This window comes from Poromitra crassiceps (genome assembly GCF_964638095.1).
Source record: "Poromitra crassiceps genome assembly, chromosome: 9".
NCBI classification, from domain to species: domain Eukaryota; kingdom Metazoa; phylum Chordata; class Actinopteri; order Beryciformes; family Melamphaidae; genus Poromitra; species Poromitra crassiceps.
Window position 1 is genome coordinate 32517242 of NC_139630.1, and position 25767 is coordinate 32543008.

Consider the following 25767-nt stretch of genomic DNA (forward strand, 5'->3'; position numbering starts at 1 on the left):
AACAGACAGACAGACAGACAGACAGACAGACAGACAGGCAGACAGGCAGACAGACAGACAGACAGACAGGCAGACAAACAGACAGACAGACAGACAGACAGGCAGACAGGCAGACAGACAGGCAGACAAACAGACAGACAGACAGACAGACAGACAGACAGGCAGACAAACAGACAGACAGACAGACAGACAGACAGACAGACAGACAGACAGGCAGACAGGCAGACAGGCAGACAGACAGACAGACAGACAGACAGGTAGACAGACAGGCAGAAAGACAGGCAGGCAGACAGACAGACAGACAGACAGGCAGACAGACAGACAGACAGGCAGGCAGGCAGACAGGCAAGCAGACAGACAGACAGGCAGGCAGACAGGTAGACAGACAGGCAGACAGACAGGCAGACAGACAGACAGACAGACAGATAGACAGGCAGGCAGGCAGACAGACAGATAGACAGACAGGCACACAGACAGGCAGGCAGACAGACAGGCAGACAGGCAGACAGGCAGACAGGCAGACAGGCAGACAGGCAGACAGACAGACAGACAGACAGACAGGCAGGCAGACAGACAGACAGGCATGCAGAAAGACAGGCAGGCAGACAGGCAGACAGACAGACAGACAGACAGACAGACAGACAGACAGACAGACAGACAGACAGACAGATAGACAGGCAGGCAGGCAGAAAGACAGGCAGGCAGGCAGAAAGACAGGCAGGCAGAAAGACAGACAGACAGACAGATAGATAGATAGACAGGCAGGCAGAAAGACAGGCAGACTGACAGACAGACAGACAGACAGACAGGTAGACAGACAGGCAGACAGGCAGGCAGACAGGCAGACAGACAGATAGACAGACAGGCAGGCAACAGACAAGCAGACAGACAGGCAGACAGGCAGAAAGACAGGCAGACAGGCAGACAGACAGACAGCAGGCAGACAGACAGGTAGACAGACAGACAGACAGACAGACAGCAGGCAGACAGGTAGACAGACAGGCAGGCAGACAGGCAGACAGACAGACAGGTAGACAGACAGGCAGACAGACAGGCAGACAGACAGGCAAGCAGACAGGCAGACAGACAGACAGGCAGACGGCCGGGCAGACATACAGGCAGGCAGCCAGACAGACAGGCAGACAGACAGGCAGACAGACAGACAGGCAGACATACAGGCAGGCAGGCAGACAGACAGACAGACAGACAGACAGACAGACAGGCAGACAGACAGGCAGACAGACAGGCAGGCAGACAGACAGGCAGACAGACAGGCAGACAGGCAGACAGGCATACAGGCATACGGGCGGGCAGACAGAGGGACGGACAGACAGACAGACAGACAGACAGACAGGCAGACAGACAGACAGACAGACAGACAGACAGGCAGACAGGCAGACAGACAGACAGGCAGACAGACAGGCATATGGGCGGGCAGACAGAGGGACGGCAGACAGACAGACAGACAGACAGACAGACAGGCAGACAGACAGACAGGCAGACAGGCAGACAGACAGACAGGCAGACAGGCAGACAGGCAGGCAGACAGGTAGACAGGCAGACAGGCAGGCAGACAGGTAGACAGGCAGGCAGACAGGTAGACAGACAGGCAGGCAGACAGGTAGACAGACAGGCAGGCAGACAGGCAGACAGGCAGACAGACAGACAGACAGACAGACAGATAGACAGGCAGGCAGAAAGACAGGCAGGCAGACAGACAGACAGATAGACAGACAGGCAGACAGGCAGGCAGACAGGCAGACAGACAGACAGACAGACAGACAGACAGACAGACAGACAGACAGGCAGGCAGACAGACAGGCATGCAGAAAGACAGGCAGGCAGACAGGCAGGCAGGCAGACAGACAGACAGACAGACAGATAGACAGGCAGGCAGGCAGAAAGACAGGCAGGCAGAAAGACAGACAGATAGACAGGCAGGCAGGCAGAAAGACAGACAGACAGATAGACAGGCAGGCAGAAAGACAGGCAGACGGACAGACGGACAGACAGACAGACAGACAGGCAGACAGACAGGCAGACAGGCAGACAGACAGGCAGGCAGGCAGGCAGACAGACAGACAAGCAGACAGACAGGCAGGCAGAAAGACAGGCAGGCAGACAGGCAGACAGGCATACAGACAGACAGGCAGACAGACAGGCAGACAGACAGACAGACAGGCAGACAGGCAGACAGACAGACAGACAGACAGACAGACAGGCAGGCAGACAGACAGGCAGACAGACAGGCAGACAGGCAGCCAGACAGGCAGCCAGACAGACAGACAGACAGACAGGCAGGCAGGCATACCGGGGGGCAGACAGAGGGACGGACAGACAGGCAGACAGACAGGCAGGCATGCACACAGACAGGCAGACAGACAGGCAGGCAGACAGACAGACAGACAGACAGACAGGCAGGCAGGCAGGCAGACAGACAGACAGACAGGCAGGCAGACAGGCAGACTATAAACACTTGGCAAAGTACTCAAAACTGCTTAGAACGGTGAATCTTCACACCTTGGTGAGCTGTGGAAGTCCAGTCCTCTTGTGGTTTTGAGAGGGAACTACATGCACAGAAGCTGCACTTGTTATGATGAATATGATTTGGTCAGCTAGTAGTGGCAGCAGCAGTTCTAGTACTTAGATCAAATTTAGTTTTGAAAGGCTCTAGGCTTGTTTGTCATATTGGTGATAGGAATTGAAGCTGATTCTACTGTTGCACTCATTGTAAGTCACTTTAGATGCTCAAGTGTAACATTTTAAATTACATCTTTCTGTGGGTCAGATCTTTTGCTGTCAGTTTCAACTGCAAGAAGTTCAGAGAGATAAGAAAACTACAACCAGAGACAGAAGAGAGAGAGAGAGAAAAGTAATTGTGGCCACTGGCCGCTATGAGGAAGTGACATGTCTAATCACAGGAAGTATATCTTTGTCTTAAGAAGCATCAGTTCAGACACTTTGACAGTTGAGAGTGAGAGAACAAGATGGATAATAAGATTTAAAGAGACTGAGAGAAGGAGCAGAATGGCTGAATTCAGACTGACTCAAATCACTTTGTGTTTGATACTCGTGTTTCATGTAACAGGTAAGGCTGCAATAACAAATACATTACAAAACGTACTAATATTACTCACTATGCACTTTATTAATTCATCTTCATTTCAACTTTATGAATTTATCTTCATTGAAGTGAGATGGTCAATGATGCCATTTATGTTAACAAGATGAATGATTTGTTTAGTGAACTCGTTCTGACTTGTCAGGGCACATTTGCAAACTTGAAATAATGAACATAGCAGCCATATCCCTATTCTGATTACATTCGATGTTCATCATATTTCTCTATCATTTTCTCCACAGCAGTAACTGGACAACGTGTGCACTCCTTCTATGTCAGAGATGGAGATGAAGTCACTCTGCCTTGTGACAATGTGAGTCAGGATAAATGTGGCTGGAACTTCAATCATTATGTAAAGCGTCAAGTAGAGCTGGTTTCCAGTGGTCAGATTGCATCAAATGAGTTTGCTAAAGCTAGAGCAGACAGACTGAGTGTTACAGCCGACTGTTCTCTGACTATAAAGAACGTCACAGTTGAGGATGTTGGCGTCTACACCTGCCACCTGGCAGGACGCTCTGACTTTGCTGCTTATGTTTACCTGTCTCTTGTAAACAGTGAGTATTAACATTATAACATATTCAGCTCAAACTACCTTCTTTGAACAATATACTAAAACATGATCATAATCCTGAGATAATGTTCCTGTTATAGTCTTCCTCTCACAATATCTTCTTCACAGTGACTGAACAGGAGGACACAGGTAAACTGACGTTGTCCTGCTCTGTGGTGACATATGGAGGGTGTACAGAGAGACTGAGTTGGCGGTATGAGGGCGCGAGGTTGAGTGGAACCATTGAAGGCATTCAGACATCACGGTCTCTCTGCAGCGCCACTGTGACCTTTCTGACTTCTGATCGTACCAAAGAGAGATTCCAGTGTGAAGTGACTGGTCGTGGAACAGTGCAGACGTTTAACTTCACCTCTCTGTCCTCAGGTGAGAAAGCTCTGAGAATATGATAAAGAACTGTTTAAAATATCTGCATCTTGATATGAAAAATAACGAAAACTATATATTTTTTAATTTGATTTATTTCTTACTTATTTACTGGATATGATAAATGTGAGCTTTTGACTGACCCTATTTTTGTTGGGCTTTGTTATTTCATTTGTCTAGGTAAGACAGCAACAACAACAATAGCAACAACGACAGTGACAAAAGAAACAGGACCTACACACAACTTTACACCACAAGGTACTGTATCACTGTCCATCTGACATGTTTCCACAGCTGAGCCTCTCTCTCTCTTTCTCTGTCTCTCTGTCTCAATCCCCCTCTCTCTCCCCCTCTCTCTCTCTCTCTCTGACCATGCAAAATATTGTTTTATTATTTCTTACTTATTTACGATTAATGTGAGCTCTTGACTGACCCTATATTTATTTTGGACTTTGTTATTTCATTTCAGGGCCGACAACCAATTCAACAGGTACTCACTCTATCTCTCTCCACCTCTGTCTCTCTCTCGCTCTCTCCCTGTGTGTGTGTGTGTGTGTGTGTGTGTGTGTGCGTGTGTGTGTGTGTGTGTGTGTGTGTGTGTGTGTGTGTGTGTGTGTGTGTGTGTGTGTGTGTGTGTGTGTGTGTGTGTGTAACACACCGGTATATATCTCTTTGTTAACATGATGTGACCAAAGTATTTTCATTTACTTAATACTGTATGATATACATGCCTTTATTAAATCTACCCTATTCATTTAAGGTATGATCATCAGGAGCTCTTACTTATCTTAAGTTTGACTGGGTTTTGAACAATTATGATAATTTATAAGTTGTGGGAACAGTTCTAACTGATCAAGCAAGCCTCTCACACACGAGCGCACGCACGCACGCACGCACGCACACACACACACACACACACACACACACACACACACACACACACACACACACACACACACAGAGTGAGTTTTGAAACCCAGAAATCTCAGCTGGCTGAGTGATCATTAGTAATGATCAACAACACTATCAGCCCTATATGATATATAGGCCTAGATATAATTATGATCATTTAAATCAGACTTATTTCCCTTTAATAACTGTCTTTACTGACATGTTTTTCTCCACCATGTCCCACAGCTGACACAGACTGCTCTGTTGTCTTTAACTGTCTTTACTGACATGTTTTTCTCCATGTCCCACAGCTGACACAGACTGCTCTGTTGTGAACTACGTCATGTTGGCTCTGCGCGCTGCAGAGCTGTTCCTCATTACTGTCGTTACTGCTCTTCTCTTCACACGCTGGAGGACGAGGCCTACAGGTCAGACAACTCAGAACAAACATTTGTTGTTATGGTTCAGATAAATCCTATTTTATCATATAATTTATCATACATCATAATTTTAACCGTTCTCTCTGATTTATTTTTCCAGGGAAACAGACACCACCTGATCACAACATTGTGAGTTTAAAACTAAAACTGAACTGACTTTAAAAATGCAATGTCTAGGTTGTTCGTAATATGTCTGTGGTCAGGACTGTAACGTTGAATGTAAAATGATCAAGCTGTTGGTGGTAACTGTCCATTGTCATAGCTCTTCATCACTGTGCTGTACGACTAACTGTGTGTCTGTCTTTGTGCAGGTGTTACACTCAGTGAGCAGCCCTGCAGTGAGCCAGTCTGGTCCAGCAGCCGGTCAGGTAAAGGTCAGATCATACAGTAAAGCGCTAATTATGCTCGAGTGAAATCGACGGCACTGACTGCGCCGAAGGGGTCGCCGCAGCTGGGCGTCCTATCGGCGCAGCTCGGCGTAGGGGGCGTGCAGCTCCTCAAAAATGTCACTCTGTGTCACTCTCTAGTGCCGTCAACTTTGTTGTGAGGAATGAGGAAATGCCATTTCCTCATTTAACGTGCTTGTCCCTCATCTAGCAAAGCCTTCTGCAGGCTCACCGGAATGAGTTTTGAAATGGAGGGACAATAAAATGTTCCCCCACCGACATGATTGCAAGTTCTTGGTAAACGACACGATAACGTTTTGGACGTGTTTTGGACGAGTTACGTTCGAGTATGCACAGTCTCGCTGTCGCCGCTCGTCGTCGGCAAGGCTCCAAGTCGTGGCTGCGCAAAACCATGCCGGGCGCTTAACGCCGGCATTCCACTGGTTGCATTGCGTTGCTTTGCGGCTGATCTCCGGTTTTACTCCGTGCTCTGTGCTGCGGCAACACTCACTGGCTGCGTGTAGAGCACGTCACGGCTCAGCTGCGCCAGACAGCTAGAGTGACGAGACCGACAGGTTATCACTGTAAAATCGAGCGAGACAATTTGTATGTGGGATAAATACAACGACAAACAGGCAGAAGATCATTGTTCCCAACTGGAGGAGCAGAGGAGGGGTGGACTTGCTTGGTGTTGTCCTTGTAAAAAGGATGTGTTGTGTCATATATTATTTTGTGGTTTTCCACTTCAATTATGAACTTTTCCTCATACATATTTGTCCTCTGGCTTGATATTGAATGCTGTAAACACCTCTGCCCTGTTGATTTCATGCCTGGCTCCGCCCAACTTGCTGCGGCTTTGCTCCGTCATCCGTGAAAAATAGAACCCTTGCGTATCTTTTTCGGAGAGCTCCGGATCGTCGGAGCTGGGACGGAGTAGACACGCAACGCAGCGGAGTAGGTGGGAGTTGACACAATGATTAGAGTGGAAACGTATCGGCTCCGATGCCGTACCGCAGCGCAGACGGACCGAACACGGACCTAGTGGAATGTAGGCGTAACTCACCAGCACCTTGTTCTCATGGCGCCCATTTTGAACTGACTTCACACTCAGGAAACTCCACCTGAAGACAACATAAAGTGTTAGTGCAACACATTAGTGCTGAAGTGTGAACTTCAGATCAAACTGATGGCTCTCAAATTAACTTCCAATCTTCAGAACTACAACACTAATTGCATTAAATCAGCTACTATAGCTATATATGCTATATTCCAGTTGCTATAGGCCTACCTATCGTGGTCCATTAGATTTAGAGGCCATTTACACCTGGCGTTAACATGCGTTTTCTGTGATCAGATTGCAATCAGATTGTGTTTTATCACTTGAAAGTACATGTGTAAACACCCCCAAAACGCATTGAAGAAGGATTGCAATCTGATCGGCCAAACCACCTCCGGGAGGTGCACAGGGATGCATTGTGTACACATTGAACACAAGTGTAAATGCAATGTGTCCTCTCAATCTGGATACAGCAACTGTATGCGGATTGAGAGGACAACCATTTCTGCAATCTGATTGCAATCAGATTGCAATCAGATTGCAGAAAATGCATGTTAACGCCAGGTGTAAATGGAATCAGGCTGAAGTGATAAAATACAATCTGATTGCAATCTGATGGCAGAAAACGTATGTTAACGCCAGGTGTAACTGGAATCAGGCTGAAGTGATAAAATACAATCTGATTGCAATCTGATGGCAGAAAACGCATGTTAACGCCAGGTGTAAATGGCCTCAAAGTTTCAAATTCCTCTATAGAGCCACTCATTTAATACTATACATTTTTCAGTGGTGAAACTGTGATAAATGTCTGCTTCCTAACTTACATGTGTCTTGGTCCACAACAGAAAGACAGAGCTGGGGTGTAGCCTACTCTTCCATGTAGAGTTTCAAAATGGCTGCCCTGGCAATATAATGGCCCATTTCCGCCGCTGGTATCAACGCGGCCCTGCCCAGCTCGTCTCGCTTCTTTGTCTCATTCCACCGATCAAAAACGTGGACAGCTCGGGTTGAGTCGGGGTTGAGTCGTGCTAGTTTTGGTCCCTGCTTTGTTGAGGTTCCAGCGCTGTGGACCCGGTACCATACAGTGACATGAAAACACTGCAGACGACTGATTGGTCAGGCAGAATCATGTTTACTGTATTTACTGTCAATGCTGGATACCAGTTTAGTGGGGGTTACCTTCTCTTCTGTTAATGTTATTTCCATTAGTCTTTTGTGTTGCTGCCTTCGGCTCTGGTGAAATAAAATCGATCTCCTTGCTCAGGTGGTTTTCAATTGTTTTGAGAGAGAAAAAGTCTGCTCCTCGGGAAGCCCTTTGTAGTTATGTGTAACGTCGGCTCCGCTAGGTCTTGCCTGGTGAGTTGCCGCCGGGGTAGAGGCTTCCCTTCTCCCTGTAGCGTACTCCCGTCCCCCGCACAGCGCATGCATGTGAGTTTGAGTAACAACAAAGTGATATCCATTCTCCTAGCCGATTGTCACATTTACCCATGTACACTGTAGGTCATTTAGAGGCACCAGTATTTCATAACGAGTTTAAAAGTTCCGTGTATGGATTTCATTTGAACGTTATACGTTATAGGCTACTTCGGCTATGGGCGGAGGACAGATATGCGGTCGCTATGACGACCAGGTGTGGGCGGAGACGAGTAGTTAGTCTCTACATTCAACTCCAATATATTCAGTACAATTCTAGTCATTTCATAACATTTTATTTACAACTGACCTTTCCACAGATTAATCCATGTTCATTTAATTAAGTATTTGATTTGCTTGAATTATAAATTCAGTATTGCTCAGAATGAGTCTGATGATCTCCCTCAACAACTATCATTGAAGTTCTCATGAGCAAGGCACTAAAACTCCAGCTGCTCCAGTGGAGCTGCTCATCGACCAAGACATTGAACACTAACAGAACCTCATGTGTGTTGCGTTGTGCTGCATTACATTGTGTTGTGTTGTGATCCACAGGTGCATGATGATGATGATGATGATGATGATGATGTGAACTATGTCAACGCAGAAGCCCCATCTGTCTCTGTCCTGATCCACTGATCAACAACCTGCACACCAACGTCAACTAACCAGAGATAAGAGACCACAGCAGATAAAGATCATCTTAGCACTATTAGTCATTGTGCACTTACAAACAGTAGATGCTGTGAACTTTCAGGTGATGGGAAACATTCACACACCTGGAAGCATTTTGAAGCCAATAGCCTAGTATAGCTATATGTACTAAATTCAATGATCATGAGCAAATATCAAAGATCAAATCTGAGACAGCTAATTTAATAGGCTACTAACATTAAGATAATGACTTTATTGGCCAATTTACACAACTGAATGGCATGCTTTCTCACATAAACATACCGGACAGAGACATGAAATAATCAAGAGTAGTAACTGAGGCCTACAAAAAGACTGCAGGTATGAAAGTAAGGAACATTATGTATTCATATGAATGCCCACAATGTATTATTTGTGGGCGTTAAAGGTTAGAGAATCGAGCTTTTGACCGGAAGGTCGTAGGTTCAATTCCTCGGACCAGCAGGATAAATCTGGGTGGGGAAAGTGAAAAAGCAGCGCTTGCCCCTCCCTCATTAGCACCACTGAGGTGCCCTTGAGCAAGGCCCTTAACCCTAACCGCTCCAGTGGAGCTGATCAGTGGCCAGTAGACAGACTGTGGTTGTACTGGTAAGCTTCCAGGTGTGAATGTGAACAGGGCGCTCCTGAAAAACATTGCTCTCAGTGAGACTAGACTCCCCCTGTATAAATAACGGTTACAAAAACTATTTCTAGACTATAGCTAATTTCCATCATTTTCTGACTTGGGGAAAGATATTTAAGATGTGATTTCATTTGTTTCTCGTCGGCCGGCACCTTATCACAGGTGTGCGTTTCACCTACTTTGACTCTGAATAGAGAGCCAAAGTGAAACGTCACTTCCTGCTTTCTCCCTGTACCAGCGCTGGGAAAAATATGCATGGCAGTGAATGGAGAATAAGGTTACTTTTTTATCCCGTTTGAATTGTGCCACGGGGTGCCAACATTAATTTTGTCAATTTAAAACATAACTTTGCATGTCAAGAAAGTCACGGTTTGTAGTCAAACTGAAACGTAGGGGTTAATTTCGTATAAAAACTACATAGCTTGTGGAAGCTCGTGGCATTTCGCCGGTCTTCAGCTTTGCCGGTAGAGAAAGTGACATCACTTAGGTCACAGTGTATGTACCGTAGTCTTTCTGATTTATAACTTCTAGTGCAACAGTTTGGCGACAAACTGCGATTTTCTTGCAAAGTTATGTTTTAAATTGACCAAATTTATGTTGGCAAACTTGGCACCCCGTGGTATATTCAAACGGGATAAAAAAAAGTAACGTTATTCTCCGCTCACCGCCATTCATATTTTTTCAGCGCTTGGTACAGGGAGAAAAGCAGGAAGTGACGTTCACTTTGACTCTCTATTAGTATTATTTCTCTGTTTTATTCAAATGTGTCTTTTCCTGTCTCAGTTGTTGCTCTTTCCCATCTGCAGATAGAGCAGCAGTTAGGATTTAAACTAGATCTAACGGGACAGAGCATGACTCCTGTTTTAGTTGAATTTTGGGTTTATTTTAAAATTGTATGGATTGCTTTTTAAGTATCTTAGTTTATATTTCACAGAACAATGTACAGAATAACAGTTTTATGAAAGCTTTTAAATTGTTCCAGAGTTTATTTAACAGACGGTGATCATGCATTTGCAATCAGACACTTTGAACCAACCTGAAAAACAACAACAACAACAACAACAACAAAACCTTTATATGTTGTAGTAGTCCCCAATGTTTTCTGAATTCCAGACCCTTTTCACAGCTGCCATTTTGAGTGTAAAAGCAGGGTAAACACAGGTGTAAGTTAAGCAATAACATTAATGAGGGCCCTGGCACTGGAACATGGATGGAATGGAACCATCATTAATGGTATTAGTTACACCTGTGTATGCCCCCTGCTTTTAGTGCTTTACCACCTTACGGTTTCTGTGAAAAGGGTCTAGAGGCAGTATCTTCCCTATGGTTATAACTGATTATTGAGAGACAACATTTTGTAGGCTACATATTGTATTGTATCATATTGTTCTATTATCATCATGTATATATCATAGAGTATATTATTTTCTCTTTCTAGAGTATAGTATAAAGAAAGAAAGTTGCACACTCAAAAATTATCCAACATGTTTCAGCAGAGGAGAATTTTTGAGTGTGTGACTTTCTTTTTTCCTTTCTATTATTTGATGTTTTGTTAGTCTGCACCTCTTCAACTTGTTTGGGTGTGCTCCACTCTGTATATATTGCATCTTTCTAGAGTATAGGTAATTTCTATCTTTTCCTGTCTTGGAGAAAGATATTCAAGCTGTTATTTCATCTTGTACTAACTATTATAAGTCTTTGTAAAATGTGTCTTTCAGAATGCAGCAGCTAGGATTTTAATTAATCTATCAGGACAGATCATAGAACTCCTATTTTAGTTGCCTTGAATTGGCTTGATGTTTAATTTGCATCTTGATTTTAAGAATTTTAAGATTGTATGTATTGCTTTTGAAGTAAGTAGCTTAGCCTCAGTTTATATTACACAGCACAACATATCATGTAGGCCTACATAACAAAAGTTTTAGATTAAACAAATTAAGCTCTTAAATTGTTACAGAGTTTAGTTTACAGATAGTGATCATGCATTTGCAATCATACACTTTGAAACAACATGAGCAAATTAGAGAACTTTATAGTTTCTTACAGGTAACTTGTTAACATTGTTATCATTATGCTAGTAGTACTGTTAACTTGTTTGTTGGGAGTCCAACATGTTTCCCTGGATTTTGTATATCATGCTTGATGATCTGTGGGCCTTAATGGAGTCAGTATATTCTTATATTCTTTGTTAGCTGATTATTGCTGTTCATTTATATTATCTGCAAATAAAAGATTGTTTAATACTCAGTCACACATTGTGTCATCATGTATCATCATAATTCATCCATGTGCCATGGCTTTCACAGTGGAAGGTGGAGATAAGTAGGCTACTATACTTTTAAAGTTTTATTCTATGCATCTCTTTTAGGGCGAATTGTTACCTGAATTCTATATTAAATGTCACTCAACAACACACACACACACACACACACACACACACACACACACACACACACACACACACCTATATGATGTGCTATTGTAACATCTGTGTAAAAAGAAAGAAAGAAAGAAAGAAAGAAATGATAATATCATTGAACAAAATCTTATTTTTTAAATAACATTTGGAACATTAGTAAATGAACGATGTAGGCCTATGTCAAGTTAACAGTATAGGGTAGGATCATATATAATTGAATTATTTTGTGAAGATGGATGATGTGTGACTGTAACTTATTTAATAATAATAATAATAATAATAAATTTATTTTATATAGCGCTTTTCAAGAACTCAAAGTCGCTTTACAGAATACATGGGTCAAACATAAAACATAACAGACAGATAAAACACAGACAAACAACAAAAGGAAAGGAAGGGGGGGGTGCGGGGGGGTTGGCCATAGCAACCAGAGAGCAGCGGCAGCCAAACGCGCCAGCGTTCACTCAACCGGAGCAGGGCCAGCCTCTGAACATAAAACACAACAGAGACAGACATAAAACACAGACAAACAACAAAAAGAAAGGAAGGAGAGGGTATAGTCCAGTCAATCTGTGGTTTGAGATAGAACAAATTGCAATAGTAATCATTCAAGGTTTTATGTGATCCCTAGGGTCATATAAATAACATATTAAAAGTATAAGATTATATATTTAGTGGATCAATGTAAATTCAGGGGTTGATATCTGGGGCCTTCTTGTCACTGTCTCACATAAAGAAGTGAGTACCTCTGCTTCTGAACATGTTTTTTAGGGTGTTCTTTCACATAAAACCATCAGATATGACCTGTTCTGAATGTATTAGTATCCTTACCCCAAAATTACCTTTAAAAAAAATCCAAACAAAGTCAATAAAATCAGGTTATAAACGTTTTATTATCATTGAATTTTCTGTACATACAAATTTGTCTTGGTAAGCTTCAAACATGCCTTGACTGGAGGCCAACATGTAATCTTCACTCCATGTCCTCATCCAAATGATGTGCCGACATATTGGCGCACACACTTCTGCACTCTGAACAGGCTCGGGAGCAATCAAGTCCTTGACGACGGCATTTGCAGCGCATAGTGCCGCAACCTGACTTGCATCTGCAGCGCACAAGCTCCAACAAGGACTGAGGAGCAGGGACCTGATCGGAATGGATGGGAATAAGACATGAGTCTTGGATCCTCCAGCCCCATTACTCCGGTGGTAGCAAGTTTCCCCTCCATTCCTGAACCTGATGGTACACTCTGAAGCTGTGAAACATGGCAGACGAAGATGTTGGTGGCAAGTTGCGAGGGTGGATAGCCGTTTTGCTTTCAGTCACCTTAGCATAGAAACGTTTCAGCCTGAGGTCATTGAGAGAATCTGTTTATCCGCCTTTGTAGATTAGTATCATTGCCCTTTCCCCTGCAGCAGCAATTTCATCCTTGGTAGCAGATTGTTTTTGAAAAATGCTGGCCTGCACTCTGAATGAGTCGCTTTCTTGAACCAGACGCAGAGATACCCCTTTCCCAACTCCAAACACTCTGGATGTTGTATCACAGCCAAGCAAGGCATGCGCGAATAAGATGTTGTTGCTAACATCCTCACCCAACACATCTCTTGCATGCCCAATGTTCAAAAAACTGCGACATGACAAAGACGACTTCTTGGGCTCAGACATGAAATACAGCTCTCCTTGCTGATAGAGGTGTAACAGAAGAATGAGGTCAGTGTCATCTCCAACAAGGACAGTTCTTTGTTTCAATGTTGCTGTAACTGCTGTCTGAACTATGAGCACATCTGCATCTCCCTGAGCATTTTGAACGTCAAACCCTGCAAGTTGTAGTCCTTCCCCCAACGGGTTTATGAAGCGTTGTTTGTTTTCATTGTTTGACAGAAATTCCTGTTTTTTCAACGTCAGTGACATGGTTGACGTGAATGAAACCTTCCGGCCAGTTTTTGCATTCCTCCTTTTATGGGCACCATCCTTCGTAGATGGCTGGCTACTGTACCCATCAAACACGATCACCACTGATTGGCCATAAGGTTTTCGAACGTAACCACTGTAAGTTTCCACTATTTCCCCGTATGTCTTTCCTATCTCCCAGGGTAGTCGGTGGAGGAGGGCCCCTCCATCTAAGACATACAGGATGTCTCTTTCTGGCACATCATCATGAGGCACAGCATTCCATATATCTCTTGCAATTTGCGGTTTGTTCGCTGGGAGAAACACCGTTTTCGTTTCAAAGAGGGCAGGTGGATACCCATAAAGTTCGTACTTGAAGGCTTCAGCCAACTTGTCTGCCTGTGTCCCAGCAATCACTAGTCTCTGAAACAAGAGCTGCGGATCGATATTGACAACTTCTTCTTTGTTCAGTTTGACTGTGGATTTGGAGTCCATGCATGTGCTTTCCTCTTGAACGTATATTCTGTCACCTTTTTCCCTACCATGTCCTTTAGGACCATTCTACCAACCTCTTTTGAATGGTCCACATTCACCGTATTATGGGCTGTCACACCAGTGATTAAATGTTGAAGGTGGTCATACCCGGCAAACGGATTTTGCAACTCTAACAAACTAAGAATTTTGATAGTGTCCACGTTGTCTCTTGCCTGTCTTGATGCAGAAAGGTCCTTGTGCTGTTCACTAGTTTCGTAATTTAACCCTGTCAGTTCTTGCATGACATTGTTGATTTCAGATGTTGTAGGGTTGGAAAGAACCCACACCAAACATTGTGTTTCAGACATACCCCTTCCCGTGTCAGTCCTCCGGTCGTTTTCATACTTCGCATGAGGGCTTGTTCTATCACAAGGTCTGGGGAGAGTCCAGCCCAGTATTTATCTGACCTACGGACAACTTGTAGACCATCTTCCTGAAATCTTTCATAAACTTGGGGGTGCGTGTTTTCTAGTTGCTGCGTTTTCTGGAGGTATATGCTCAATGATTTGACATACAAGTTATGTCCAGAGGCGGCCATGAATGGCATCATGTCTGTCAGGGTATCAAGGTGCTGAACCCAATTTCCAGTTCTCTCCGATCTGATGAATGCATGGACTAGATCGATCATCTCCATGTACTGTAGCCAGTGTGCTGCTGTTCGGTCATCTACCATGGTTGTCTTCTCTGCCTCCAAACGGTGGGCTATGATCTGGAGTAGTTCACTTTCATTTGTCCCGGTTGCAGTGACAGCCATTACACTGTCATACAGATCTGAGGCTTTTGCTAGTTCCTCTAAGTCTTTGGCATGGTCCATAGATTATCCATGTGTCAAGCTGGACATTGCACCATTCCCAATCGCATCGTCCCACAGACTGTGGTATGTAGTGCATGCTGGCAGGTTGGAATATACTACTTGGGCACACAATCCAAATGCAACTATGCAGACAGAGCAGATATTTTTACTTAGTCTTTAATTAAATATTAGATTGAAAACATTGAGAGATTGCAGATTAAATATTCGATTTTAACTCAATTCTGACTTAAAAAAGGTAGTAGTACCTCAAATACAGGTATAATACATTAGAATATCCTCTGAAAAAGTATTTTATTGGAAAGATTGACCCCAAAAACCTAGAAAAAGACACCAAACATGTTGGATAGGTGTACATAGACCCTCTAATATTAACACCATTTTACCCAGACTGCGTCACTCTAAAACATGGAAAATTTGCTTTTGACCTTGGAAAAAAGTATGTTCCACTAAATCCATGAAGTTATACTTTTAATATATGATGTAGGTGGGTATTAGGACCAATAAAAACTATGAAACATTACTATTGCAATTACTTCTATGTTGGGCCCTTTTTTGAGTTAGATTGACTGGACTAGTAGGACTGTGCGTGCATGACCATGTATGTGGGCCCAAGAGTCATTGGAGTTATAGTTATAGTCATAAAGAGTTATATAGAGCAGGGTGGATGGAGTGGGCCTCAGGCTGCAGAGCAGGGTGGATGGAGTGGGCCCCAGCCCCAGGCCACAGCTAGCAGAGCAGGATGGTGAAAGCCCAGGCCACAGCTAGCAGAGCAGGATGGTGAAAGCCCCAGGCCACAGCTAGCAGAGCAGGATGGTGAAAGCCCCAGGCCACAGCTAGCAGAGCAGGATGGTGAAAGCCCCAGGCCAACAGCTAGCAGAGCAGGATGGTGAAAGCCCCAGGCCACAGCTAGCAGAGCAGGATGGTGAAAGCCCCAGGCCAACAGCTAGCAGAGCAGGATGGTGAAAGCCCCAGGCCACAGCTAGCAGAGCAGGATGGTGAAAGCCCCAGGCCAACAGCTAGCAGAGCAGGATGGTGAAAGCCCCAGGCCACAGCTAGCAGAGCAGGATGGTGGAAGCCCCATGCCACAGCTAGCAGAGCAGGATGCTGAAAGCCCCAGGCCAACAGCTAGCAGAGCAGGATGGTGAAAGCCCCAGGCCAACAGCTAGCAGAGCAGGATGGTGAAAGCCCCAGGCCACAGCTAGCAGAGCAGGATGGTGAAAGCCCCAGGCCACAGCTAGCAGAGCAGGATGGTGGAAGCCCCATGCCACAGCTAGCAGAGCAGGATGTTATTTGTAGTGAGGTGTGGCAGCCTGCATATTGCACAAAATATCGTGGGCACGGTATCAAAGGGAACGCTTATTGTATGATAACCGTGGTTGCTTAATAACGCTGTATCACGGTATAGTGGTCGTCACAGCCCTAGACTAGTCAGGAGAGAAACAGTCAGTCAGTCAGTCAGTCAGTCAGTCAGCCCCTGAGACATTTCTTGGCCGGGCCTGAAGCTGCTGCAGTCTGGGTCTGGCTTTATGGCTTGCCTAGTCTTTTTCTTCTTTTTATCAGTTTTGGTTTGTTTCGTTTTGATCTGGAGGCAACACGGGGGCTTGAACCTGCGACCTTCGTGTTGATAGGTAGGGAATATACCGCTGCACGGCCTCTACACGGTGCCCCTGCTATCAGACTTCCTCACGGCACACAATCCTGTCCTTTAAGAACAGAATGTAATCAGTTAAAGGACATACAAGGTCTTATATTTACCAGAAAGGCTCTTAGATTGTTCAAAAGGTGATCAGGCATTTGGTATCAGAGCCCCTAAACTTTGAATCAACCTATTGTAGTGTCATTTCTATTAAGCCACAGCTGAGAACTAGTTTTAGTTCACCTTCGTGAAATAGTTGCATTTAACTGGTAACTTGTGTAATTGGCATCATTTCCTAAGTGAGGACAGGCTGTTCCTGGCAGCCTGCTGTGGTTAAGCTGATCTGCTCGTGAGAAGGCCAAACCACCAGACCTCTGCTGGCTGGACCAACGTTCACACCAACACACGTCCTGCACATCTCTCTGCAGAAAATAGAGTCAAGCTGCAATGAGGAACTAACGTACTCTCTAGGAACTCTCGTACTAAAGTACCCTCATATCTGTGTTTTTCCACAATATAATGCAAATGCACCACGGGGATCAAGAGACAAATAGACCCTTTTCACAGCAGCTATTTTGACCTGTCAAAACAGGGTAAACACATGTGACCAATAACATTAATGATGGCCCTGGCACGGGAACACCTAAATGGAATGGAACCATCAATAATGTTATTGGTTACACCTGTTTGCCTTGCTTTACATGTCAAAATGTCTGCTGTAGTGGTCAGTTAAGAGTGAGACTCTCCACTCCTCTATATCTATATCAGACTCCATTATGGCACAAATCCTGTCTGTTCTTTACTGATCAGAATGTTAGTTAAGGATATAAAAGTTGCATTATTGTCAGTATTTGTCTTGAGCTGTGAAGCTTCACACCTTATGAGCTGTGAAACTCCCTCAGTCCTCTTGTGGTTTTGAGGAGGAAAGACACGTCATCGTCTCAAATAAACCGTGGGACTGCACAGAAACTGCACTTGTTATGATGAATATGATTTGGTCAGCTTTACTGGCAGCAGCAGTAGCAGTAGGCTAGTGGCTAAAATTCTGTTTTTAAAGGCACTTTAGCCTTGCTTGTCATAGTGATATCGGAATTGAAGGTGATTCTACTGCTACTAAAATGTTAAATTTTGAAATTAAACTTTGTGTCTGTGAGATCTTTTGTCTGTCTCACATCAGAGTGAGCAGTGTTCACTTAAGCCTTTCCTGCTTCCTCGTCTTCAACTCAATGTCACATTAATATATATATTGCTATAATAGCTGTTTTTGTCCAAAGTAGGGATCTAATCTCTTTCATAATGTCTGCTTAGAAGACAGAACCAGCTAGTAGCCAGGTACACATCCTTGTTTTTCAACAGGGGTCCTCCTGTTGTCTCATGCTACGGGTCTTTCATAACGAAGTGAAACTCTTATCTGGGGCAAAACATCCGTTGTCATAGTGGAAAAACATCTTATAGGAACACAACAAGACAGTATTTTTGGCCCTCTGATGGTGTTAATTCTACAAAATCCATCATTAGATGTTCGAACGGGTATGTTGGAGCTGGGTGTCCTCCATTACACTCTCTCCGTTTCAACAGCTGCAAGAAGAGAGCGATATGAAAAGCAATGCAGTAGTAGTTCTAGTAGTGGCAGTGGCTCCAAGCTCCGCCCACACCGTTTGATTGACAGGTGATATGTGTGAAGTTCACTGCATAAACACCACAGCAATGAGGCTGAGCAACAAAGATGGAGACTAATTGAGAAAAAAAGTTAGTAGCCTATCAATGGCTGTAGGTGTGTGTGTGTGTGTGTGTGTGTGTGTGTGTGTGTGTGTGTGTGTGTGTGTGTGTGTGTGTGTGTGTGCGTGTGCGTGTGTGCGTGTGTGCGTGTGTGCGTGTGCGTGTGTGCGTGTGTGTGTGCGTGTGTGCGTGTGTGTGTGTGTGTATGTTTGTGTGTGTGTGTGTGTGTGTGTCCTGTTCTGGAGCCAGACACTGAACCCCCTGTCTGCTCAGCCACTGTAGTCACTCCAGAGATCTGTATGCATGAATTTAAATCAATGAATCATCAGTTCACTGAGAGGAGCAGAGTGTGACATCACAAAACACTCAATAACTCAGACAGAATCCTTGGTGAGTAAACTCTCTCAGCATCATTTCAAAGAGGTGGGTAAACTGTGTTTACTTGCATTTACCCTCCAATGGCCCGGACCCCATTGAGAATCATTGAGTTATTCATGATCTTCTTCTGTTCTCTCCTCTCTTCCCCCTCTATTCTCTTCTATACTTGCTTTTATAAACTTTATAACAGTTGATCAATTCTGTTTATTGATTGTGCTTGGTTAGCTGCTAGAGGCAGTCTCTGCAAGGTCCTCTGAGACATGCGGCTGTGGCTCAGGAGGTAGAGCGGGTCGTCCACTAATCAGAAGGTCGGTGGTTCGATCCCCGGCTCCTCCAGTCCGCATGTTGAAGTGTCCTTGGGCAAGACACTGAACCCCCCCCCCCCCCCCCCCCCCCCCCGCTGGCCGCCTTCGTTGTGCGAATGGGTGAATGTAGGCGCATTGTAAAGCGCTTCGGATAATAGCCCTATATAAATGCAAATAATTGCCATTTACCATTTACATGCGTTATATGAATAAACTTGACTTGAAGTGGATGCAGTAGAAACAGGCCTCTGACATGCATGAGCTCCATATAGGGGCTATATGAAATCAGCCAGTATTTCATATTGTTCCCTCACTGAAACTCATTTAGTCAGATTAGGATTAGTTTAAAAACCAATGACAAAATGAAAATGCCAAGGGAGAGTAACTTGGCAGGTCTGATGATTCCTTTGTCATTTTGAGTTTGAATCCTCCGGCGTTACACGACTGTGAAGCAATCTCAAGATAGGCTAGTCGTGGCACAATTCATCAATAGGCAGGCTTCCATTGCCACACCCTGGACAGTTTGAGAATCTCAACATGTTTTTCTGCTGCTCATCAGCCAGTAATGACAAAGAGGCAGAGAAGTTAGAGAAACATCAGAAAACATCTATAAAATATACAGCCCGTGATTTCAGGGTCAGATATAATATGATTCTATTATACAATTGGGATTTTTCAACAGTTCCATTCAAAGTGCTTTACATATCTAAAAGAAAAATAAATACATGGTACACACAAAGAGCAATAAAATCACATATAGAATGATTATTTGTATTGCATAAAATTACGTGGTGGGCTCTGTGAGCTACGGGCGAGTCACTCGATGATGTCATCAGTGATGGTCACTCGAGCAATTGTGACGTCACTGATGATGTCACAATGTCTATGACATGCGAAGTTGAGCAATTGTGCGCTGAGTGATGTCACTTGAGCACGCCATGATGTGATCAGTGATGGTGACTCGAGCAATTGTGATGTCATCATGTGAGTGATGTCATCATGTGAGCAGGCTAGGCCGAACGTCTAGTCAGTAAAAATAATTGCAATTAAATAGATTTTCCAAACCCGTTCAGCCCTATCACTCACCGCAGAAAGTACAGAACTGATACAGAATATGATTGCAATTTATATGACTTACATTTAGCTGCTCGCACAGATACTCTGAAAGCAGAAGTGGAAATGGAACAAGCACACCACCACCACCACTACTACTACTTCTACTTCTTCTTCTTCTACTTATGGCTTTCCTGCAGCCTGGATGGCTTGCGGCACGCTGCTGCCTCTCACAGGTCGGGAGTCTATTGCTGTTCATAGTGTGTCTATGTCCACAGGAGTAATCCTGTGGCAGTGATGTGTGTAAGCACTGCTTTCACAGTCCTTGCCTGATTCTTTGTGCCCAGGCTTAATACAGCAGCATGCAGCCTTTCTCTTTCTTGTGTCTGTCTTGTTGTGTGTGACAACAGTTGCATGCCATTAGTTGCTACCTATGGTTGATATTACTGGTGTTATTCAGTAACTCACCACATGATGGCACCATATGGTCACCAAGCACTTGAAGGCTGATTGCATTATGGTTTTGCATCCTAAGAAAGTCTGGCAAGGTAGGCCTATAAGTGATTATGGTCATGTTGTAGGAGGTGGGATTTTGTTTTTATCTGGTTTTGTACTTGAACATTTCATATTGAGATTCTGTCATTGTAAGTATTTAAACATGAATTATTATTATTATTATTATTATTATTATTATTATTATTATTATTATTATTATTATTATTATTATTATTATTATTATTTAAAAAAAGTATATGGTATTGCAAATTTAACTCCACCTTTGTCATTATTTTAATGCTCTCAGTCATTTCTCATAGTATTCATTCTGATTATTGGAACCCTAGCTCTATTTGCTACTTGCTACCAATGATGATGCTGATTGGTAGATTCCTTTCTCAGCATAATGCTGTTCATACTAGCTCTAGATAGTTAGCCACAAACCAATACAAGGTCAATGGGGTCACTCCTGTCTGTGCAAGCTGACTGAGCCTCACTGAAATTCACTGTGTGTGGACCGTGCGTGTGCACTGTGCGTGTGCGTGTGCACTGTGCGTGTGCACTGTGTGTGTGCACTGTGCATGTGCACTGTGCGTGTGCACTGTGTGTGTGCACTGTGTGTGTGCACTGTGTGTGTGCACGTGTGCACTGTGTGTGTGCACTGTGTGTGTGCACTGTGTGTGTGCACGTGTGCACTGTGTGTGTGCACTGTGCGTGTGCACTGTGTGTGTGTGCACTGTGCGTGTGCACTGTGCGTGTGCACTGTGTGTGTGCACTGTGCGTGTGCACCGTGCGTGTGGACCGTGCGTGTGGACCGTGCGTGTGGACCGTGCGTGTGCACTGTGTGTGTGCACTGTGGAGGACATTTCAGTGAGCCTCAGTCAGCTTGCACAGACAGGAGCGTGACCCCATTGATCTTATATTGGTTTGTGGCTAATATCTCAAGACATGAGATTTACATGAAAATCTGTCGGCATGGGCAAAGAAAATCGGGATGTAGCACTCCTGATAATAGAGATAGTCTGCGTCTCGTCATAGACGCTGGGGTAGCTGGCTGGGGGCGGGGTCAGGGTGGGGTGAATCCCCCGTTCTATCCATTCAGCATAGTTAACATTTAGCTCTTAGCTGCTAGCCCAGCCCAGGCAGACACGATCGGGGATTTAACCCCCGCAGTAAACGCACATCTGAACAGACGCCTTGTGTTCTGCTCTAGAATCCCCAATCCTGTAGTGCAGCACCGTCCTTTGGTGAGTCAGCCCATTTTACCCCACTCGCGAACCAGCCATAGTAACATTCTGTGGGCGTTCCCACATGACTGACTGTCTCTATAGTGTAAGCCGATGGTAAAATTAGCATAAAGGCACGTGGCCGGATGATAGAGTTCCGGTTCCGATTATCCAGGTATTGAAACGAGCTTGCCCCCAGATGTTAGAAAAAAATATATTATTTTTTTAACCAATGTATTCCCAGATTGATTTTTGGCTAACTATCTCGAGCTACAGTCGTATGTGAAACAGCATACAAAACAACATAAAGTAATCTACCAATCAACATCAGTTACAACTTTTACTCTTTTTTTTCCAATCTTTTTCAGAACACAAAGAAAAAAATTGAACAAACACAGGAAAAAGAAAAAACAAACGACAAAAAAAAGCATACATATGTTATATTACAACGTGGTGCTACCAGCCACGTGAGGTGCTTATGTGCTTGTAAGAGATATTGTACATGGGATCGCGCGCAAGGGGTCTATGAGTAACCAGCCGGGTGAGTCACGCGTCCTCCCCAACCTCGTCAAGGTAGGCCAGAAACGGACCATCAGAGACTGTTGCATAGCCGTAGGTAGGAGGACCTTCCAAAAACACAGCTACGTGCATTTTGGATTGATATTTCATCATGGTGAGTCCCCGAAGCACATGTATTTCAGCGCCGTGAGATGTGTGTTTTAGCAGATTTTTAACAGCGATACCATTGGCCTCCATTCTATGGCGATAATGACTAACTTCACGACTGTATCTCACTGTATACTGCTTGGACAATGCCGGTAAAGGCAGGGGGTATCTTGGCTATGTGGGGGGGATGTGGCAAATTAGCTAAACTTAAAAAAAAGTGGTGTATCCCTTTAAATCGATTAAAAGTACCAATTACTTTTAAAAGCGAATGGCACTATGCTTTGAAGGCATTTATTTGAATGGGAGATTATTATTTTTTTGCGTTCTTCCGACTGGATTAAAATCATTAGATCCAGGGGGATTTGCTGGTCTCTATGATTGTTAGGGGAAATTGAATTCCCCATGTGGGATTCCCCTCAAGGAAAACACTTAAACATGTGGCAATCTCAGACTAGAAGAAAAATGTCTGATATCAGGCTATGGCAAATAGGGCTAACGTTCCAAAAATCAGAACTATCCCTTCAAGGTCATTTTAAATGCTTAAATCATTTTAAACACATCATACTGACATAGCATGTAGTGTGTCAAACTTGAATAGAGGATCCTGTCATTTTAGAAGTCATTAAGAAATGTCCTACAGCTACACCAGTCTTGTTGGCCCGTGTTACTATTTGGCCTGCTCAAGTTTCAAGCTTTCTCTAAACATGTGAAAGAGTGTTGACCAACAGTGTATAGACAGCTGTATCACATTCCACAAGGTTGAGGTTATTTATACTTTCAGTGGCAATTCACATAGATGCACCGCAGACGTTTCTTCTGGCAAAACTCAGGAGAAGAGCCAGAAGGTGATGCGGTAATGCAGCATCAGATTTCTGCTCTGGCATTTGAGACGAGACGAGAGAAATGGACTTCGGGCAAAATGGCTTTGACCACTTTTGTTGAGGAACCCTCTCTTGAACATCAAAGGTCAAAGCCACAGACGTGCCTTTTCCTCAGAAAGGTTAGCCTGCAGATGACTGCAGTAAAGCTGCTGACATGACCTGACAAATCACTTGGGGGTTTAGAGCAGGGGTGGGCAACTATTTTTCATGGGGGGCCACATGAGAACCCAGATTGTTGCCGGGGGCCGAACAAATATTGTCATGCCGTAACCCATGGATGGGCAACTTTGATGATAGAGAGGGCCACAAAAAAAATTCCTCGCTACCAGATTTTGCTGAGGGCTGAACGGCGCCAGCGTGAAAAATTTGGGGCATTTGAAGCCAGGTTTAGAGGAATAACTCATTTTAAATTAACAATTGTGATGTCATTATTCAGTCTTAACCACCAATATTTGATCCTTTTCCTCACTCACTCCTATGTCACCACCTGCTCTCCCTGCAGGGCTTGAAATTAACTTTTTTCACCACCTGCCAATATGGCTGCTAGATTTTAAAGTTACCAGCCAATTATAATTTCCAGTAGCCGAAATGTTTTTCTTGAAATAAACCAGAATATGAGTGGGTTAATTTAAGCATAAGTATCAGTAAGTGGCCCGGGATTCTCAAAGCCTGTGTTGAGGGTCACACAAGAACAAAAATGCACTCTTGAAGCTAAATAAATCCAAAACCAACAAGTTAATTATTTAAATTTCTACTTCAATGTTGAACAGTCATTTCTTACACATGAGATTACTTTTAGCCTTTTAGTCATAAATATTCCATATTCCAGACTGAAATGCTATAACAGAAGAGTATTGCCCAGAATGACATGAACATTTGGACACTTATTCAGCGGGTATATTGCATGTTGCGTTCAAGTGAACTGTAAAAAAAAAAAAAAAAAAAAAAAAATTTTTTTTTTTTTTTGTGCAATTCCATCGCGGGCCACACAGGGGGCGCCGGCGGGCCGCATACGGCCCGCGGGCCGTATGTTGCCCATGTATGGTTTAGAGTCTCAGTTCCAGGTCAAAGGATTATAGTTTGGATCCCGTAAAGACTTGTGGGAGAGAGATCAGGTTTCAATGATCTTTACTCCCAAATCTCTGGGACGAGATCACAAAGGCACTCCATGCTTTAGCACGCGAGAGCTCCGCCTCTCAAATTGCATTTGAGGGGTTTCTCCCCCCCCCCCCACACACACACACACACACCTCCACACTTGGTTTTTGGGATCAAAAGGTTCTAGAGAGCAATCTTGGCCATCTCTTTTGGAGGTGACTACACAACAGCGTGATCGCTCCACGTAAAGACTGAACTTGGAGTGCGTCCTGGTAGCTCACCTGGTGTCACGCTGCGTATGACGGAGGCTCGGTCCTTCGCGTGGCCGACGCGGGTTCGATCCCCTCTCTCTCTCCACATTTCCTGTTTGCCTACTGTCCTATCTAAATAAAGAGAAAAATGCCACACACACACACAAAATACTGAACATGGAGCAATGTGTTTTTAAAGCACCCTGTTTGAAATTCTCTAAAATGATTACAGTAAAAATGCTTGATTTTGGCTTAGTGTGTGTAGTGTAGTCAGGGTTATCCTGAATAACTACAACCATATCAGTCATGTCAGATCTTATGGAGCAATGTGTTTTTAAAGCACCTCCAGTTTCAGAACAGAAAGGAAGCCATTTCAAGGTACAAATGTGGGACTTTAACTTTGAAATTCTCTAAAATGATACTTGTAAAATGCTTTTTTTTTTGGGGGGGGGGGGCAGGAAAAACCCTGTCTTTTGTAATAATAATAATAATAATACTGTATATTATAGTGACTAGCCATGATCTCCGGGTTAGGGTTAGGTTGTTTTTGACACCGTCACACCCAGGTAATAGCGGTATTCAAGTCCCTCCTTTTCCCTGTTGTGAGTTGTGACCATGTCCAGTGCAGCAGTAATGACAGACTTCATCTCTCGCCTCTCACCCCAACTGGAATGCTGGGATTGCAGTGTGGATTGCAGTGTGGGAAGTCACTGGATATGGCTGTTGTGAGCGTCTTCAACTCATTCTGGTGGATTTAGCCAAATCAGTGCAGGCATAGGAGTCTACTTCAGAAACTTCAGGAGGGAGATTTTCCAAAGGCGCGCGGGATTTACTCAAGCAACAA

The 25767-nt window shown here is 44.1% G+C and overlaps 1 protein-coding gene across 1 annotated transcript; it reads left to right on the forward strand.

Moving 5' to 3' along the window:
* Nucleotides 1-2980: 2980 nt before the first annotated feature.
* On the forward strand, nucleotides 2981-9565 carry LOC310782069 (uncharacterized protein). Its single transcript, XM_083642733.1, has 9 exons — nucleotides 2981-3088; nucleotides 3364-3675; nucleotides 3801-4055; nucleotides 4236-4313; nucleotides 4525-4545; nucleotides 5258-5374; nucleotides 5487-5515; nucleotides 5698-5754; nucleotides 8798-9565. The coding sequence occupies exons 1-9, from the start codon at nucleotides 3028-3030 to the stop codon at nucleotides 8879-8881; spliced, it is 1014 nt and encodes a 337-aa protein (XP_083498859.1). The 5' UTR covers nucleotides 2981-3027; the 3' UTR covers nucleotides 8882-9565.
* Nucleotides 9566-25767: the final 16202 nt, after the last annotated feature.